The 20,918-nt window shown below is 43.8% G+C and overlaps 1 protein-coding gene across 3 annotated transcripts in view; it reads left to right on the forward strand.

Annotated features, from left to right (window-relative positions):
* The window catches only part of LONP2 (lon peptidase 2, peroxisomal), a 49,979-nt gene that overhangs the window by 5,505 nt on the left and 23,556 nt on the right, over nt 1-20,918 (forward strand). For 2 of the 3 annotated variants that reach the window (XM_083451866.1, XM_083451865.1), the window contains exons 2-8: nt 1,197-1,431; nt 3,144-3,275; nt 4,370-4,492; nt 4,977-5,140; nt 5,650-5,744; nt 5,915-6,173; nt 13,019-13,160. In XM_083451866.1, coding sequence (XP_083307992.1) covers nt 1,197-1,431; nt 3,144-3,275; nt 4,370-4,492; nt 4,977-5,140; nt 5,650-5,744; nt 5,915-6,173; nt 13,019-13,160 — 1,150 coding nt within the window. Of the gene's footprint in view, nt 1-820; nt 918-1,196; nt 1,432-3,143; nt 3,276-4,369; nt 4,493-4,976; nt 5,141-5,649; nt 5,745-5,914; nt 6,174-13,018; nt 13,161-20,918 lie in introns of those variants that run through there. The other variant, XM_083451867.1, reaches the window with a different exon arrangement.

Raw genomic sequence — 20,918 nt, forward strand, 5'->3', positions numbered from 1 at the left:
TGTATTGCCTACATTGACTGGCAGCAGTTCTCCAGGGTTTCAGCAGGGGGTATTTCATAGCCCATCCTGGAGATGCCCAGGATTGAAACTGGGACCTTCTGTGTGCAAAGCTGGTTCAAAGAGGAAGCTGCCTTGTACCAAACCATGGGCCATCTAGGTCAGTGTTGCCTACACTGACTGGCAGTGGCTCTCCAGGGCTTCAAACACAGGGAGTTTCCCAACCCTACTGGGAGACTCCAGGGATTGAACATGAATCTTTTGCGTGCAAATCATGTGCTCTACTGTGCTCTTTCACCAGCTCTAATCACTCCCTGGCCAATCACTGGGGTGACTTTGCAACATGATGGTAGTAATTTTACAATCAAAGACACCACCCTAATAGGTAAAGGTAAAGGGACCCCTGACCATTAGGTCCAGTCGTGGCCAACTCTGGGGGTGCAGCGCTCATCTCGCTTTACTGGCCGAGGGAGCCGGCGTACAGCTTCCGGGTCATGTGGCCAGCATGACTAAGCCGCTTCTGGCAAACCAGAGCAGCGCACGGAAACGCCGTTTACCTTCCCACCGGAGCGGTACCTATTTATCTACTTGCACTTTGAGGTGCTTTCGAACTGCTAGGTTCGCAGGAGCAGGGACCGAGCAACAGGAGCTCACCCCGTCACGGGGATTCAAACCGCCGACCTTCTGATTGGCAAGCCCTAACCACAGATCCGACTTTGCAGCATGACAGTGGTAATTTTACAATAAAAGACACCACCCTAATACATGCGGATAATTCTGCTGCATTTTGTTACATGTAGAACAATGATATATTACAGTCATTGTCTACACGGACTGGCAGCAGCTCTTCAGGATTTTAGGCACGAGGGTCAGGACATTCCCATGACACAAGAAAAGTGACAATGATGGAAGAGAAGGTGGTAGGTAGTGTTGCACTCCTTGGTCTAATAACTCAATTTTTAAAAAATGAATCTTAGCTGCACCTATAGTCAATAAACCTGCTTTCTTGATTTATTAAATGTCTTCTGTCTGTCTTGCCAAAAGATCCTAGTGTGGCAAACAACGAAGTGGCTAAAACAATAGTTTTTTAAAACAATGGCAATATAACAACAAAATCGTGAGATGGAGCTATATTGCTCCAATCAAAGCACACTTCCTGTTGTGTCACAGCAAGTAACTCATCCTCTTAATGCTTCCAGGATTGGCACGGCAGCACTGGCAGTCCAGGTGGTTGGCAGCAACTGGCCAAAGCCACATTACACTTTGCTGATAACGGGCCTCTGCAGGTTCCAGATTTTGCAACTGGTAAAGGAGAAGCCCTACCCTGTTGCTGACGTGGAACAGCTGGATCGGCTGGAACAGTTCACCAACAAGTCTACATCCGAGGAGGAACTGGGAGAGCTCTCAGAGCAGTTCTATAAATATGCATTGCAGGTTAGGTGGCTGGAAGTAGGAAATGCTGATCTATGGTGGCTGCTGAGCAAACTGCCCTGGGTGTTGAATGTTGATAGCTGAAAGATTGTCTCACCCCCTTATATACCCAATCAATTACTCTACTCTGCAGGAGAGAGCCTCTTGCAGATACCATGTTATCAAAAGGTCTGTCTTTTCACAATCTGCGCCTGCCCTTTGGAATTCCCTCCTGTTAAATATTAGACCGATGCTGTCTCTGATGTTTTTTGGCTCCTGCTGAATACCTTACTCTTCCAACTCGCCTTTTAGGTAGAGACGCTTCCCAGTCTTCATCTGTACTGGAATTGCTTTTAGATGTTTCAGTTGTTTTGTAATTTGTGTGTTTGTCGCCCTGGGTTCCTTAGGGAGGAAGGGCAAGATAAACACTTTGTACGTATTATGTTCTTCTCTTTCTGTTTTTATGTTGTGAACCACCCTGTGATATTTGGCTGAAGGGTGGTATAAAAATTTAATAAACAGCAGCAACAATTTTATTATTTGTATCCCGCCCGTCTGATTATAGAGGAAGGACTTGTAGTTCACTGGTGGACCACATGCATTGGGGGCCTGGTATCTCAGGTAGCAAGGACAGAACTAAGCGGGAGATCTATGAGAGCTGCTACCAGCCAGAATGAATAGTATCTGTCTAGGTGGACCAGTGCTCTGAAGCTGTAAAAGAGAGATTCATTACATGTGTCTACTCTCCAACTATAGTTGGATTTCTTCCTATACACATAAAAATGTAAGGTGTCATCATGTTTATAAGGCTGCCGGTAGGTGACCACACCAACTGTGGCAAGAGGGGAGAGACTTTGGGTGAGCTGGGTGGGGGTGGTTGAGGTATTGAAGGAGGGTGCTTGGTCAGCTGTTGGGGATGGGCAAAGGGTGTAGACTGAATTGGTGAGTAGAATAAGCAGGGGCAGTAACTTCTTGTTAATTATGCTTTTGATGATATTCAAAACCACCACTTCAGAAATCTCTAGTGGGCCCAACAAGCACCATTTTTGCTTTTGCAAAGTTCTCTACAAAAAAAAGCCCTTAACAGGAAGAGGGACTCATGTGGTGGCTGTTTAAGAAGTGATAGGAAAATTCAGTCCAACTGATTCCTTGTGTGGTATGTGGCGACTTACCTCATCCCCCATGCTGTTAAGGTTCTCGTTAGTCCTTTGCTGGGAATCCTTTTGGACACCTAAGGGCTTGCCTACCTGATAATCAGAAACAGAGGCTTGTGTCTCTTTGTTTTGCTGATCCTTTTGGACTCAGCAAAGGAGCACATAGGCTAAGTGCTTCCATACATGGTTTTAAGATGTGGTTCATGCTGGCAGGGCTATAGGGCTTGCTGCAAGCTACTGCTTGCCCTGAGTAATAGATGTGCATGTTATGCAAAGCGAATGAACTCCTGAGGATAATTGCATCAGAAAGACAGTCAAATTGTACAGCAAAAAAGCCCCTCAAGCTCTTCTTGAGTCAGCAGTGCTGACAGACTTCTTGATGCCAATCATCCTTCTTTGTTCAGGTAGATCCATGAAGGAGATTTGCCTGAAGACAAATGGTTTTTTAAACTGCTGCAATTGAGAAAGTTTCAGACAGATTCCTTTCTGAGATGTGTAATGGTACAGGTTTGTGCAGCTTATCCAAAATGATATCTGTTTGAAAATTCACTATACGTTTTTTTCTTTCTTTCTATGACGAAGCTGGTTGAGATGCTGGATATGTCAATCCCTGCAGTGGCTAAACTGAGACGCCTGTTAGACAACCTGCCTAGGGAAGCTTTACCAGATATATTAACCTCCATCATCCGCACCAGCAACCAGGAGAAGCTTCAGGTAGGGTGTGCTCCCTTTGCACAGACTGAACAAAGAAAAAGAGTGTCTCCTGTTCTAGTCAACTCTGCTCAGTTTCCAAGTGTTCCATCTATCAAAAGGATGAAGCAAGAGTATGCTGGCACAGAAATAAATGCCTCGAGCCCTTTGCTATAAATAAAAAAAATGTATAAACTATCACAATGTGTAGCTTTGGTGATAAAGTGGTATATGCCTACATCCTGAAAACCACACTGTTCTCATACATTTTGACATGGAACATCCGTTCTAAACTTATGTCTTTGGCAAACACTCCCTCTCCCTAGTATTGTGGGCCCAATTCTATGGAAATCCCAGCTGAGGCCAGACAGGCTCTCTCCCTACTGAACTTCCAGTGCCTATTGAATGTTTTTTCTTATTCCCGCAGGCATTTTAAATTGTAGTGTGATCTTACAGTTTTAACTGATTTATATTTTTGTGTTGTAAACCATTTAGAGACGATTGGAGTTAAGCAATGCATTGTTTATAAAGAAATAAAAGTGGATTTGTTCTGTACATTAAGTATAGCGCATTCCTTTTGGGGTCATGGGTTATAGGTTTTTCTGCTTCTTTAGGGGAAGTCTCGCTACCCTACTGCTAGGAATGGCGAATATGTAAAGTGCACGCGGAAGGCCCCAGGTTAAATCTCCAGGTAAAGCAGGGGAACCTGTGGGCCTCCAGGTGTCTCTGGACTAGTAATGCCCATCAGCCCCAGCCAGTATAGCCAATAGGAAGGGATTATGGGAGCAGTCCAGCAACCTCTGGAGAGCCACAGGTCCCCCAGCCCTGCACTAGGCAGACACACAGTGGCTAAACTCAGAGATACATATGAGATTAAAAAACAGAATCAGCAGACAAGACAGGTTTTCATTTCAGCATCTCCATATTACAACATAGCTTCCTTGCTCCTTTATCCCCTTGCAAGCATTCTGATACGTTCCTTGAAGCTAACCACCTGTTGATTTTTCCATACAGCGGCACTGACACATTTCAGATAGAGCAAATGTATTTTCTGGGAGAGAGTCTGGAAACTGTAGTAGGTGAGGAAAAACACCTAATATGTTGTGCCTTTCTGTTAGATTTTAGATGCTGTTGGGCTGGAGGAACGGTTCAAGATGACCATACCATTGCTTGTTAGGCAGATTGAAGGCTTGAAACTACTTCAGAAAACTAGAAAATCCAAACAGGATGATGACAAAAGGGTAATCTCTCAATTATTATAATTAAATAATGTGTTTTAAGGCTTTTGTATGGAGGCTGACATAATGTTAGAGTAGGTGATAAAGACAAAAGCATTATTAAATGTATTTTATGAAATATTTATTTATTTTCCATCGGCATTTATCAGCTGGTCCCAGGGTGGCTTACGTACACCTGAATATAAAGCCATGTGATTTTTATCAGATCACTAAGCCAGCAGTTAAAACATCCTTAAATAGCAACAATTTTAGCAGTTAAATTTTAGCAGGTCATTATTATGGTTTTTACTGATTTTCCCACTGATGATTTTTGTTTCATTTTATTATTTTGTGGACCACTTTAATATTTATTTTTGTGAATAAAAAGTGGTATAGAAATCTTTTAATAAAGTGAATGAATGAATTGGGTAACTGGTTGCTTAGTGCAGTAGCCACAAGCTCACACAGAGAAAGTTCCTGCTGTCGTTGAGCCTTTCAAACTTTGTAGGTTGTAGCGATACGTCCCATTCGAAGGATCACCCACTTTCCAGGCACTGCTGAAGACGAAGAGGAGGATGAAGACCACAACGATATTGTTATCCTTGAAAAGAAAATTCGAACCTCCAGTATGCCTGAGCAGGCTCTAAAAGTGTGTGTAAAAGAGGTTAAGAGGTAGGTAGTTTATTTAGATTCTTAAGCTCTCAGTTTGTAACGTTTTAAAATCTGATTTTAAAATCTGTTTTACAATCTTTGAAGCTATTACTTGACTTCTCATGTTTTCTGTATTCTTGAATGCCACACTTTTAATACGTCGTAATCCAGCCTTCTGGAGCCAGTGCCCTCCAGCTGTTTCAGACACCAGTTTCCATCCACCCCAGCCAGTGTGGCCCAGGTTCATGGTTTACAGATGTTGTAGTCCAAATCATCTGGAGGGAACCACACATATGGCTGATAAATTATACTTGAGAGAAGAGGCAAAATCATGGGAACACAAAGTGAATCAGGGGATGAATCCAGTAACTGTGGCTTTAAAAACAGTTAAACATGTGCAGCACAGTTGCAAGTGAAGCTTAGCATGTTCAGATTACTTGCTAGGATTTTAAAATACAGAACTGATGAGCACACATCTTTAGGAACAAATATGCTTAAATTACACATTTCAGTTTTATCTGTTCTTCTAGATTAAAGAAAATGCCTCAGTCAATGCCAGAATATGCCTTAACTAGAAATTACTTGGAACTGATGGTGGAACTGCCATGGAGCAAAAGTACAAAAGGTAAAGGGAGTCTTCTATGCTTCTGTAGACTATGGCTACTACAAATTGTTTGAAAAATGCAAAGGGAAAGAATATTGGTGGTGTTACCAGGGTTATACGTTATTGTGGCTGTTTGACCAGCAGAGACGCTTAAGCTTGGCGTTTAAACACAATTTACATTTGGTCAACAGATCGCCTGGATATCCGTGCAGCCAGGATTCTTCTGGACAATGACCATTACGCTATGGAGAAGTTGAAGAAGAGGGTGTTGGAGTATTTGGCAGTCAGACAGCTTAAGAACAACTTGAAGGGCCCGATCCTTTGCTTTGTGGGACCTCCTGGGGTTGGAAAAACTAGTGTGGGAAGATCCGTGGCAAAGACTTTGGGCCGAGAGTTCCACCGAATTGCCCTCGGCGGAGTGTGTGACCAGTCTGATATCCGAGGACACAGGTATCTTTAGTGCTCCGTTTGCGAAGTGGTGATTTACAAACCGTAGATGAGTTTTCAGCTTGTTCCCAGCTCTGCCACCCCCCCTTTTTTTTATTACCTTGACATCATTGTTGTCTTCCCAATGGAGAAAGACACACTGCAACTCATGCATTACAAACAGCCCCTTCTCCAACCTGGTACCCTCAAGGTGTTTTGGACTATAACTTTCATTAGCCCCAGCCAGCACCACTCTGCTAGCTGGGGCTGATGGGAGTTGTAGTCCAAAGCATCTGGCTCAGGTTATGGAAGTCTGCTTTGCTACATACATCTCCCCCCCCCCCCCCCCAGGGAGCAGTCTCTGCAGCAGGGGAAAAATTAACGGTCAGCATCCTTACATTCTGCTACAAATGGTCTTAATTTATAGTGCAGTCCTATGCAAGTTTCGAAAGCAGTTCGAAAGCACTCTTAAGTGCAAGTAGATAAATAGGTACCGCTTTATAGCGGGAAGGTAAACGGCGTTTCCGTGTGTTGCGCTGGTGCGGGCTCACCAGAGCAGCTTCGTCACCCTGGCCACGTGACCCGGAAGTGTCTCCGGACAGCGCTGGCCCCCGGCCTCTTAAGCTAGATGGGCGCGCAACCCCAGAGTCGGTCACGACTGGCCCGTACGGGCAGGGGTACCTTTACCTTTATGCAAGTTTACTCACAGAAGCAAGCCACACTGTTTTCAGCCAGAGTTTTCCTCTAGTGGGTGTGTTTAAGACTGCTTAGGTAAGTTTTGTTGAACTCAACTGGATTTACTTCTGAGTAGATACACATAGGATTGTGCTGTTAATTTCCTTTTGCAGAAATGGGGAACAATTTTAATTGGGAGGCTGAAAATGAATCTTAAATGTCTCAGGAGGGTTGAGTGTTTCTTTACATGTAAATATAGATGCAGATAATGTTATTTATTTATAGTGGGGTACACAAAGGCAGTATTCAAAAACAGCATCTGTTCATCCTATTTAACCTTTGGAAGTTGCGCCTTATTTGATATATTGTATCCCACCCTCACTGGGAGACTTTGGTATGCACTTGTCCGGAGTCAGTGTTCGGAAGTGACTGGCGATTGTGACGAAACTGAATTCAGGAGTGTATGGAAAGGTGGGTGAGATACTTGGAAGTCAGTCCTGCCACCGAAACAAACAAATGATAGCCAACTAGTCAGATGGGGTTTGACAGATTGATTCAATTTAAATATGCATGTGACTACAAAAACAGTTCTGAAAAGGAAATGGGCATAACTTTGTGTTTAAAACTCCTTTGTGCATGCATATGTTGCAGGAGGCCCTTCTCCGAAGAGGCATCCCCTTTTGTGGGTGTCATTGAAGGGGTGGTGCCTCTTCTAAGATGGTTCCCTTCCACCTGCAGTTTATAGAACATGGCTGGGCAAACTAAGGCCCGGGGGCTGGATCCGGCCCAATCGCCTTCTAAATCCACCCCATGGATGGCCCGGGAATCAGCATGTTTTTACATGAGTAGAATGTGTCCTTTTATTTAAAATGCATCTCTGGGTTATTTGTGGAGCATACAAATTTGTTCATTTCCCCCCCCCCCCAAAAAAAAATATAGTCTGGCCCCCCGCAAGGTCTGAGGGACAGTGGGCCTGCCCTCTGCTGAAAAAGTTTGCTGATCCCTGTTATAGAACTCCCTTTCTTTAAAAAAACAGTGTTGATGGCAATGATGACTTATATATTGCCTTTCATTTCAAAAATAAATACCAATGTGGTTCCAGGATTATGGAGAGCCCTGAAGAAGGCTAGGCAGGAACCAGCTTTAGGACCAAGTTGTAGTGGCTAGTAGTAGAGGAATATACCCTCAGGGTGTTTGGTAATGGGCCATTAAGAAACCATCAAGCAAAAAAGAGTAGCGGAAACATATTTGCTACAGGAGATTTGAAGGTGGTGATTGACTGTCTGCAACAAGTTGTGACAACTGCCATTCTGTACTTTGTTGGAATGGGACACTTCAAATGAACAAATAAAATTTAGGGCTTTGCCAAAGTTGCCTAGCAAATTGAGATTTATGTTCAAGAAAATGATTTGGGAAAGCATACATCAAAATGTGTTCTTCCTGTTTAGTCATATATCTGGGGCCTGTTAGAATACAAATTCCTGAATTTACTGTGGGTAGTTTCTTGGGAAATGGTGTGTTTATGCAACATGAAAAGGCAAATTTTACCAAGCAATGGAAGGTCCTTAGTCCTTCCCCACATAGACTTTCAGAATGGCACTGTAGGCAGTCCTGCATACATTTTTGTGCAGTTTTCATGACCTGGCCAACCTGCTTTTTCCATGCATCTAAATCAAGACACCAAGACAGAACATCCTCCAGGTGATTGCAAATCACTCCGCTTCAAGTTAGCTTTGTTAGGCTCTTTTCACAGCTTCCACCACCTGTTATAATTGGATTAATACAATAAGCCCCGACAACACAATTAGTCATTGCAGCCTCCTGTGTGTGTTTGAGGAGGCCTCCTGCACAATCTGGGCATTGTGGAATATACTTTGACGTTTCTAGACGTCCAAATACAGCATATTCCTTAGCATGCTAAACATGGGAGTGGCCAAGCGTCCCCCCCTTAAGGGACTGACTTGCTGTTGTTACATATATCAAGCACTAAATCTAGGTGATATGATGTTCTCATCCCATGTTGGCCATTGATGTGGGGCTGAAGCAGGCAAACCTTACAATTTATCTCTCTCTGCTGTTGACAGTGCTCTACCAAAGTGGTAACAGCAATGCTGCTGTTCACGTGGAAACCACTAGAGGTTGTCCAATGTTTAGGAAGTGTGAAGGGAACATATTTTTATGAAGAGAGTGGCAGCTTGGACTTCCAGCTGAAGCCTGCTAGTTTCAGAACACATGCTAGCAAAGTTTTAAGAGAGCACAGTGCAATAAATAGCTCTCCACCTTTGTGTCCCCACAAAGGACTTGTGGCTTTTTCTGGGAGTTCTCTTTCCCCACATCCACATGTATCCTTTTGGGTTTCGTTAAGCCCCCTTAAAAAAATGTTCAGCTTTAAGAGCAGCAAACAATTTTGAGTCTGCTGTTGGGAGATGGCAGGAGAAGACTTTGTCGCTTCACTGTGCACCATTGATCTGTTCACAGCAGTCTCTGGCTTGTGACCCAGTGCTCTGACAGCACCAGAATTCCTCTTTAGAACCGAGTTTGATAAGCAGTAAGACCAGCTGATACCCTTCGACCTGTTTTTGTTATATGTGTCACTCCTGCGCAAAGCTAGCCTCTAAGAAAACCCAGCTGATTCTGCCAAAAGTGAAAGAAGAGTTGCCAGAGCCATGCCAGTGTGTTGTATATGGGGAAGGACTTGTAGCTCAGTGTTAGAGGAGATGCTTTGCATGCAGATGATCCAGGTTCAGTCCGCGGCATCTGTTTGGAACCCTGGAGAGAAGTTTACATGTTTAGGAGCTGAGCTAGGTGTATCCGTGTACTGAGCTAAGTGCACCAGTGATCTGACACCAGCATAAGCCAGATTCCTGGAAGTGTTGGGATAGTTCTCAAGGAAAGCTGGGTTGAAATCTGTACTCAGCTGTGAAGTTCACTATGTGGCCTTGGGGAAATTACTCTCAGCTTCAGTTATTTCTCAGGATTATTATGGGGATAAAATGGAGGGGCTGGGAAGAAATCATGCACATTGCCCTAAATTTCTTGGAGAAAAGGTGGGATATAAACAAAATAAATAAAGTAAAAACAAAGTGTTTATTCCCTCATCCGCTAATGAAGACATGATATCTGCTTGCTTTCTCCTTGCTCTCCCTCTTTTGTGTAAAAGATAGGTTGGATCTTCACTGAGTTAGCATTTTTGATGAGGTTTATTTCTAAATCTGCACTGTGAATGACAGTATCAACAAGGAAATGAGAGCTCTTTATAGCATTGTGTTGCACAGAGGTTGTGTGTGTGTGTGTGTGTGTTTTTAAGTACCATCTCATGTGATATTCAGATATGGGAAGAAGGGAACACCCAGAACTTGCCATGTAAGGGCAGCTCACGTGCTTAGAGTTTGCCGTGCATGTGAATCTGCCTTCCATTTGGGCTCCGAGGATTCACTACTGTTTTCCATTCTGCAAACAAAGTTAGTCTCGTAATAGAGAACCCAAACTGACACTTTCCAGCTGTCCTTTGCTTTCACTGGGCAGCTGTTCTGTGCTTGTGTGTGAAAAGTTTGCCCCATCATGTTAGAGACCAAGCTTATTTGGGAAAATAGAACTGGCGACAGCTTCAGAATTTCTGCTTCATTCTTAGCATATATCTTCCTTCTTTAAAAAGAAATACTCTGGGGGCAGATTCAGAGGCTTTGGAAGAAAGCCACACAGTCAGGCATCTCCTTATTTGGCTGGGTAAAAGTGAAATCAGCATAGGTTAATTAAGATACGGATCAAGTCCACTGTGCCAATATATTAAGACTCCTTATTTAAATTTCTGATTCAACAAATCAGCTTTGTATAAAGGTAGAAGATACATTTTTATCCCACCCTGCCTCTAAGGAGACCTCATACAAAATTGTTATTTCCCCTTCCAAAATGGTTATCATCATAACAATCCTGCGAAGTAATTTACACCGAGAGACAGAGAGCCTATGTGTCTGGCCCAAGGTTTAGCAAGGACTTTAACCCAGATCTCCCTGGTCAAGGTCCAACCCTGTGTCCACTGCATCCTGCTGACTTTCCAGGAACACAGTTCTATTGATGTTAAGCACTTTGAAGTCCCATTGATTTTTTATTTTTTGTGGAACTGACTTAAGGGAGCAAATTCCTTTGAACTTGTGTGTGCTAAAGTTGTTCTGTGAATGACTGCCAATGGGCCCACTGTTCATCTGTCTTCCGCCCACCCCCTGTACACCCCCTTTAGGCCTACCCAACCTTCTTGCTTTTCATGGTGCAGATATTTCCGAGGCATTTGTTATTTTTAAAAGCTGCAATAGGCAGCAGCAATACGTGAATAGTGATCAGGATCCTTCCCACTGGGTGGCTGATGGTAGACTTGTCCTGTGATGGGTAGGGGAGCTGTCCAGCTGGAGCAGACTCTCAGGCTGGCTTCGTTTGTCTCACCCCCCAACCCTTTTTACTTGTAGTTCACCGTGATGTCCAAATCAAGCAAGCTACAGAGAGTTTCTCTACAAACCAGAAACTGAAAGCAGTAATTTGAAGTGGGTTTTCAGATTTGGTTTGGTGGTAAATAATAGCTGTATCCATACTTTTCCCAGTTTGGATGCCCTGGCAAATGGTGTTTACCACTAACCAGGAAACGGAGCAGGGAATTGGTATGGAGACAAATGGAGAGAATGAACCCCCAGCACATTCCTACAAACCAAACCCTGGTTTAGTCATAACATCTGATTCAGGCCAATGTAGTGCTTTAATATGGCTAGAGTAGTACCAGTCCTCAAGATTAGGATAATTACAGGCATAGAGAGAGAGAGAGCTGATGCCATCCATTTATGGAGATCTCTTGCAAATAAGAGTGTCATTACAGGCTACTGAGTCTAATTCTGATTACTATTGTTTTCCAGATCAAAGAATCCCCACCTCCATGCAGAAGCAGAAACTAAATGATTTTGCTTTGAGCTTAGAAACTTGCTCACAGTCTGTTCCTTTAAATTGTCTAAATGTATTAAATACTTTTATTTATTTTGGAGAGACAGTGGAAATATTAGAGTTTGGATGCAGTGTGGGTGAACAGTTTATTTTTTCATTGGGAATAGTACCAACATAAAGATTCCAAGCAAAGGTTTTTGGTGTGTGTGTGGTTGTAAACAGCCAGGCCAGTGCAGAAAGAAACCTATTTCCTTATTGCTTGACATTTTCCAGGACTCACCATGGCAAGGGAGGTGGTGGGAGGAGGGAGGAGGCAGAGCACTGAGAATCCAGGGCCCGAGGGAAGGGTGAGTGAAGAAGTCAAGGGGATCATGCCTCTGCCCCCTTGGTTTCAACGCTGGAGGCTGAAGCTTCTCTCCAGCTACTTGATATTCAGGCGAAATGTTTTGCTGATTAAGGGCCTTTCCCTAACCATGCTCCACGAATGCCATTTAAAACCTTTTGATTCATAGATGCCTTGAGCAGTATCTGGGCAGTAGGAGGAGGAGAATCATCAAAGGCACCGCGGTATCATGTAAAACTCCTTGAGGGTTGTGTGACACTGGCTAATTTAGCAGCGATGAATTTGAAATAGAAGGGCTAGGTGCAGAGCTTGCCGTGTGCCTGCTCACCTGGGGTTAGTAGCAGGAGCGTCCCTCCTTTCAACTCTGCCCCTCCCTTGTTTTGGATTTCTACACCCCCTGTTGGCTCCTCCCTGCAGGCACAGCTTCCACTTTTTCTGTTGGCGCACATCCAAACCAGGAAATATGGTTCATGGCTTCTAAAAGATCCCAAATGGGAAACCATAGTTTGAAGTTGGCTTCCAGGTTTCATTGGAAGCCATTAAACGCCCTTCTCAAGCCAGACATAACAGGGCAGCTCACTGTAACTTCCTGCCATTTGTTTCCCTATTTGTTCAAAAGGTGTAGGGACCCATATGCGTGTGTGTGTCTGAAGCTTCTTTGTATTTTGGCTTTGGTTGATTTTAAACATCAGAACACAGCCAATATCTAAATCAGCCTTCTGCAACCTAGAGCCCTCCAGACGTACTGCAGCTCCCATCAACTCCAACCAGTATGGCTAATGGTTGGGGACGAAGGAGAGCAACAGGTTGCAAAAGGCTGATGATTAGCTGATTGGGGTTTTTTGGGTGACTTTGGAAAGAGAACATAAAACAATTTGCTTCCAATTTGCTGTTCCGTATTTCAACCTCATCCCTTGCTCCCCACAAGGCGCACCTACGTTGGCAGCATGCCTGGGAGGATCATCAATGGCTTGAAGACTGTTGGGGTTAACAATCCAGTGTTCCTGCTCGATGAGGTTGACAAGCTTGGAAAGAGCCTGCAGGGGGATCCTGCGGCTGCTTTGCTTGAGGTAAGAAGTGAAACGAGCTCCTTCTCTGTTGCATGTAGCTCACCTTTTTCTTCAGATCAGCTTTCTAATTCTGAGCTTGACAAATGGAGATATCATTTTTCCTGATCACAGTGTAGGGCTTTTGGAAATGGAAATAACACTGGACAAAAAAATAAGAAAGCCAATTCCATTTGTGTATGTGGAGCCATCAGTTGCTTAATAACTGTGGTATTTGATGATTAAGAGCATAAGAAGAGCCCTCCTGGGCCAGACCAAAGTCTGTCTAGCTCAGCATCTTGTTTTCCCCTCAGTTACCAACTACAGTGGTACCTCGGGTTAAGTACTTAATTCGTTCGGGAGGTCTGTTCTTAACCTGAAACTATTCTTAACCTGAAGCACCACTTTAGCTAATGGGGCCTTCTGCTGCTGCCGCGCCGCCGGAGCACAATTTCTGTTCTCATCCTGAAGTAAAGTTCTTAACCTGAAGCACTATTTCTGGGTTAGTGGAGTCTGTAACCTGAAGCGTATGTAACCTGAAGCGTATGTAACCCGAGGTACCACTGTAGATGCTTTAGCAGGGAGTGAACAAGAACCATCTCATGTTGTTTTGTCCCCAGGTTCTGGTAGTCATAAAACTGTTGTATTAACAACTGGGGATTTGTGTGCTTCTGCATCAAAAACTAAAGTAGTGACTTGCTTTTTGACAGCATATTAATCTGAATGTTTGATATGGGCTTCAGATCCAGGGTAAAGGGAAACTCCGGTTAGCCCCATTGCTGTTAACATCAGGAGTCAATGGCTTAACTACCATTAAGGGGGTGGGGGGTGGAGATTTGCTCCAGGTAAAGGGGGGTGCTGTAGGGACAGGGGCATATAGTCAGGTCACATAAACTTCCTGAGACCTCTGGGTATGGGGTGGTATATAAATTCAATTTTTAAAAAAATAATAATACACAATTTCAACTGTATGCCCTTGGCTGCATCTCCATTCCAGGATCTATTCCAGCCATTTTGATCTGCCATGCTTTCTCTCTCTGCCCTTCTCCGTCCTCCTCCCTTGCAGGTGGAGGAGTGAGGAGAGGCAGTGGGTACACCAAGAAAGGGTGTCCCAGTGGAGCTTGCCAGACAGTAACCAGCCATGAAGAGGTCATTTTGGCAATACACAATTTTCACATAGGCATGCTACCCTTGGAACATAACCCCATCATATGAGGCGACTCGACTGTGTTCTTGAGGCTGGTTTCCAGTCCTTTAATCAAGTTTAACATGAAGCCAGTGTTGCATCCATATGTTGGGCCCTGTGTGTTTGAAGAGCTATTGAAAGTAAATTGGCTGCTTTGTTTCAATATATTTGTGTGTGTGTGTGTGTGTGTGTGTGTTATGATGATATCAGAGATACTTTCTGGCATGTTGAGATTGGTAGCTATTTTGGAGCACTGAGATAAGAAAACAACAACACAAGGGAGAGTCCTTGGGCAGCTGCTGGATCCTTCATCTGATTGCCGTGGGACTAGCTGACATTCTTACAAAAAGGCATTTTTATTTATAACATGCAACAACAGGAAGGAAGTCAGGCAGAACGATCCGGCTCCATTTGCAGAATGGCAAATGCTTTGCCGTGGCAGAGGCTGTGCAAAGGAATTTGTCTTCATATAGTATGGAGGATCCCCAAGTGCTGTGCCTGCATTGTACTAGTACTGTGGCAGAACTCTTGTTTTTTAGTGTGACTGAAGACAAGAGAAGGCTGGCTTTGTGTAACCTGAGGTTGCTATCTAGCTTTGGATGATTGCAGTTAGTTTGATTGTGAATGAAATGATTCTATGACTACAATCTCAAGGCATCCCTGAGTTTCTTTTATCCTTAAAGCTTCCCAGGGCAGGTTAACATGGGCTGCGCCTGGCGTTGGGGAAACGTGTGACCCTCCAGATCTTGCTGGACTGCAACTCCCATCAACGTTCTTAACTGGTGCTGATGGGAGATGGAGTCCACCATCAGCTCAAAGCTCCCTGCCTCAGGCTGGGCCATTCCTTAAATTGTGCTGAAATATTTCTCACTGAGGAACAAATTCGTATTCTAGGGCTGAAGAAATGTTTCGTTTTGTAGACACCAGCATTGAACAAGATCCCCCAGATATGTTGGCACCAGCATTGCCTGGGGCTCCTTTTTTTCAACCCTCTGTGATAAAACTGAAAGGACTTATGGTCCTTCCCAAATATTCCCTGCCCTATACACTGGAGGGTGAAAGACCCAGTTTGTCCATTGCTGGGTAACGTTGGTAGTTCAGATGGTGGGACTGAGGTGCCGTGTTGCTTGAGCAAAGCAGAACGTCTTCCTATTTCCAGTTACTGTCCATCAACAAGAGAACATTTGTTCTATATTTGGATGACCCCACTGAAGGTCGGAGGAGACAGAAAAGGTTCCAAGTGTGTCTCGATGGAAAACCTTGGTAGGCAGATACGAAGCAAAAAGCAAGTGGGCAGGCCACCAAGTGTTCTTGGGGTTTTTATGTATGCTGTGGAAATGAAGGAGCTTAATTAAAATAGTAATAATAATTTATTTAAAAACTTTAGAAACCACTCTTCCATAAAAAGTGCAAAGGTCAGTATACAAAGAAATTTAAAGTTACAAAAACATTATAACACAAACCAATGGTACAGTGAAATCAAAACCATTCAACCAGCTAAAGATAAGGTAAAGGTAAAGGTACCCCTGCCCGTACGGGCCAGTCTTGACAGGCTATAGGGTTGTGCACTCATCTCACTCTAGAGGCCGGGAGCCAGCGCTGTCCGCAGACACTTCCGGGTCACGTGGGAAAGATTAGGTAATACAAAATGCCTAAGCAAATATAAACATTTAACCTGGTGCTGAAAAGAATACAGGGCCAATGCCAGGCATATCTTCCTCTGGAAAGCATTCCACAAACAGGCGATCCCCAGAGAAAATATCTTTTTTCTTTGCACATAATGTACTTCCCCTAACAATGTAATACAGAAGAGGTTTTTAATACATAAAAACTCTCCCTTTCACCCTTACTATGTATGCTCTTAAGGGACGTGGGTGGTGCCGTGGGTTAAACCACAGAGCCTAGGGCTTGCCAATCAGAAGGTTGGTGGTTTGAATCCCCGCGACAGGGTGAGCTCCTGTTGCTCGGTCCCTGCTCCTGCCAACCTAGCAGTTCGAAAGCACATCAGAGTGCAAGTAGATAAATAGGTACCACTCCGGCGGGAAGGTAAACGGCGTTTCCGTGTGCTGCTCTGGTTTGCCAGAAGCGGCTTAGTCATGCTGGCCACATGACCCAGAAGCTGTATGCTGGCTCCCTCGGCCAGTAAAGCGAGATGAGCGCCGCAACCCCAGAGTTGGCCACGACTGGACCTAATGGCCAGGAGTCTCATTACCATTACCATGTATGCTCTTCTTTTTGGTGCTTTTGATCATTTTACATTTTAATCTTCACCAGATATGGTAAGTTTCATTTATTGACCAAACTGTTGACCGAAACCCCAAGGCAACTCACAGCAATGTACAGAACCCTAGAGTTGCAGGGGTGGAAGGAACCCCAAGGTAATCTACTCCAACCCCCTCCAATGCATCTGTTTCAGTGCAAACAATATCTAGGCTGCCACAAACACCCTACCCTTGGCCAAATGACATAAAATAAAAAATGCCACCAAAGGCCTGATGGAATAATGTTTGATGCTCTATCACCAAAGAAGGGTCATCCAGGCATCTTGCAGCAGTTAATACCAGAGCCTGGGGCCATATTGGTGGAGGCCCTTGCGTCAGGACTGGGATGTAGAGCAGGGCTTCCATCCACTGAGGACTGAAGTGTGCAAGCTTTGGTTTCAAATGAGGACATGAAGAGGTTAAGCAATGCCAACAGATGTCTGTCAGAGCTGCCTATTGCTTTCCTACGACAGATGGGCTACCTGCTTTAAATGATGAGGCTTCCCAGTCTTACCTGTTGAAATCCAAGCACCATTTTCATAATTAATCCCCCACCCTCTCCTCCACTAGTCATCAGTGAATGCAACAAGCCTTTTCTGTTAAGCAGGCTGTAGACATTCCTTATAGCTTTATCTCTGATTTCAAAATGGGTCAGTGGCAGCACAAGATAGAAGAAACTCCCTTAGTAGAAGCTTCCACACTATTTTAGATTCACGTGGGGTTAGAGGTCCCCCCCCCAACTCACTCTCTTACTCATATTTACCTCATTCTTCAATATATATATTTTAAGTTTCAGCAATGAAAGCTAAGTGAGATGGCTTTCTATTTTTGACAAATGTCCAAACTCTCTGTGTGTACGTGTGATATATAATTTTAATTAGCAGCACTCTTCTGGGTCCATAAGTCAAGTCGCTAAAGCAAAAGGGATGTATTCATGCCATAATGGAAAGGATAAATTATCTTGACAGCAGCATGCAATTGCTTGGCATCACAGAGGTCCTGTCATGTGTTATGTGAGAACTTTTCATGTCAAAGCCACATTGATAATTTATCAAGCGCCAAGCAAGAGCTCTAGAGTTCAAGGGAAGGGTGGTGGAAGAAAGGTGCTAGCTGAGTGTGATGTTGCCGACAGGTGTGGATCACAGAATTCTATGTAGATGGAGTGAAGGTGACTAAGGAAGGGGAGTTGTGTTGCCTTTCGATACCTAGGAAACCACAAATATCAAGGTTTATATAACAAGAGCTTCATTGTATGATCCTCTGTCTGCCCTTAATTTTAGATAGTGTGTATGTTAAGGGGAATGCAAGTTGAGTAGTTAATGTGCACAACAACCAGTCGCTGTGCCCATTCACCAGCCCTCATGGAGAATATGCATATAATCCTTCCATGAAGAGGGAAACATGCACATTTCCCCATCTGTATACATAATCTCCAGCAGGCCTTGGGAAATGTATATCTATCAATTGAATTCTGCACATTTTCCAGCTATGGAATAGCCTCGAGGAATGTGCATATCTCAGCTGAATTTTGTACATTCTCTGGGTAACATGCAAATATTCTCCAGTCAATATGCATAGTCTCCACAAAACATGTTTCCCCACTCTGCATTTCTTGTTCAGAAATTGTGCAGCATACACCCCCTGGGCTGCTTCTGGCCCACTGCTTAATCTTACATGGCCAACAACCTACCCTGTCATTGATCAGCCAAGCAGCAGGAAGGGGCAGGAAGGGAGGCCTCCAGATAAATATTAACTTTTTTTGCTCTTCTGTACTGTTATTAATCTTCAGAAAATTGACAGCCTGTGCCAGAAATGGCAGTGGGTGGGATCAGAGGTACTTCACACTCCTTCTTCCCCAGCCCTCTTCCCTGCTGAGTAACTCTTCCTCAACATCACATTGTCCTTTCTGCACTGGTCTTTCATCAGTTATAGGAGAGTACTGTAGAACTGCCTTCCATTCAAATGCACTATCATATAGTAAAACTAGACTATGCAAGTATCTCACTAACTGAATTAGGTTTGCACACGCAAGCGACTTTCCTTATTTTTTAGGGCAAGAAACTAAAATCAGTTTTCCTTTGAAGCCTTATCTTAATATACAGCCCAGTGTATACGGCATGGACCAACTCAAGGGTTGTCCAACCCGCTCCAAGGCGTACAGAAATTAGTGAGTCTTTGTTTTGGTGAAATGGAGGGTGCTCGACTTCAGACATGCTGGAACTCTGCTTCAGCCACACCCACAAATTAAATCCCCCTCCCTCATTACATTAATTACAGGATTTTCTTTTCTATGCACTGCATGTTCACTTTGAGTGCCAGCCCTACTCCTTCAAGTTAGAATGTTGTTTTGGAATGTAATGGATACTGCAGGCTGCTTTCTGGAAAGCTGTGCTGCTTTTTAGGAAACGGATCTTATTTTAAAGATGACTGGTGCCATGCACCTCCATAAAGACAGTTTGTTTGTTTCCTTCATTCAGCATCATTCTGCTGTTTCCTCTGTACTACATTAGTTGGGCTTTTGCCTTCTGCTTTAACTGATGCTTCTGGCAGCAACTCAGGAAAGCAAAAGAAAGCTTGGAAATGATTAAGAAGTTCTTTTTGCAAACACTGTGAAGAGCAGCAGTGCCTTATGAATAGATTTAACATTTTATTTCAAGTTTTTGTCATCCACCTGCCCTTAGGTGGGCATAAGCAGTTGCAGAAGCATGTACGGTAGTGTTTTATCTTGGTGCCCCAAAGCCTGGGATTCTTAGGGCAGTTCTGCACAATACCTGACATGAGGTGGTAAAATGACGCGGTAGTATTCTGAGTGGTATCCACTCTGATTACAGGTATATTTTGTGTGTGTGTGGATTGCTCATAATTTTGGATGCTGCTTTACAGAGAAAAACTCCTTATAGTCAACTTGCATCATAAGAGAACATAAGAAGAGCTATGCTGGATCTGGCCCAAGGCCTATCTAGTCCAGCCTTCTGTTCCCATAGTGGCCAGCCAGAAGTCTCTGGTAAACTCATAAGCAAAACATGAGCACAGTGTCACACTCTCTCCCATGTTTCCCAGCAATTGGTATTTAGACCCATGGCACCTCTTAATACTGAATACAGTCCTCATGGTTAGTAGTAATTAACCAGAGAGAGAATTATGCAGGGAATCTCTGGCCCTCCTGGTGTGCTTGCTGGAGTTGATGGAAGTTGTAGCCTAGCATCATCCGAAGGGCCAAAGTTTCCCCACACCTATGCTAAAGCTTCTCCTCTGGTGTGTGAGTTTACCAAGTGCAGGTAATGTTTAATGTGGGAGAGCCTTTGAAAATGTAAACTTGTTGAGGCGTGTACCGAGTGCCCATTCAACACGCCAGTGGACTGTGCCAGTGGAACAGAAAAAAGCATCAGACAGTTTGGTTAGGGTCAGTTCCGTTACTGACAGTATAATGAACTTCCACATCTTAGCAGTTATGTACTGGTGTAGTATACAGTCTTTACAGCAGTCTTTCCAGTCTCCTTGCAGTTTTCCAACACAGACTAGGCTCTGGCCAAAGGCAAAGGCCAAGAGCAAACTTGCTTCAAACACAAGTATATTTATACTTTAGATTATGCTGAGTCACTCTCACATGCTTGCTGACTCATTCTCACATGCATAACTGGTTTAGGCTTGCCATATTTCGAAAGGTGGAAATCCGGACACAAAAGTTGTTGATCAAAATCTCAAAAAAGAGGATTTTTTTGAGCTGTTTTAACGGAAAGCTGCCAAAATCTACACTACCGACATGGGTTGCCATATGTCCGGATTTCCCTGGACATTTAAGCGATTCCCACCCAGGCAGTTTCCCATGGCCGAATCCCGGCTGTGTCTGGGAAATTCTGGGTGCATGGCCACCCTAAACCAGTTGCAGGTGCAGGACAAACACATCCCAAATTAACCAGCAAACCTAGCTTTTACTTGTCCTTTTTCTCTGCATAAATAAGTCCTTATACATTAACAAAACTCTGTTCTCATCAGGAATGGTACAGAATTCCACTATCCCATTCTTCTAAAAAAATTTTTAAAATGTACTTAAATTGTATATCAGTGTTTTTAAACAAAAGGATCTACTTTTTTTAAAAAATTCCCTATCCTTGCCCTCTCACCAGCATATGCTCATTTACCTACCCAGCCTGCAGAAAGGATACGAGAGAGGGAAAAGAGAGAGAAGGAAAGGTGGAGGGGAGAAAATAAGAGAGAAAAGCCTTGACTAACACGCATGTTGAAAACAGAGCCCAAATCACTGGGTTGCAGCAACGTTGAGACTGATCCAAGCATTATAGTGCAAAGATTTCCAGAAAAGCAGGCTCACGTAAC

This window comes from Podarcis tiliguerta, assembly GCF_965153285.1.
Source record: "Podarcis tiliguerta genome assembly, chromosome: 8".
Taxonomy (NCBI): Eukaryota; Metazoa; Chordata; class Lepidosauria; order Squamata; family Lacertidae; genus Podarcis; species Podarcis tiliguerta.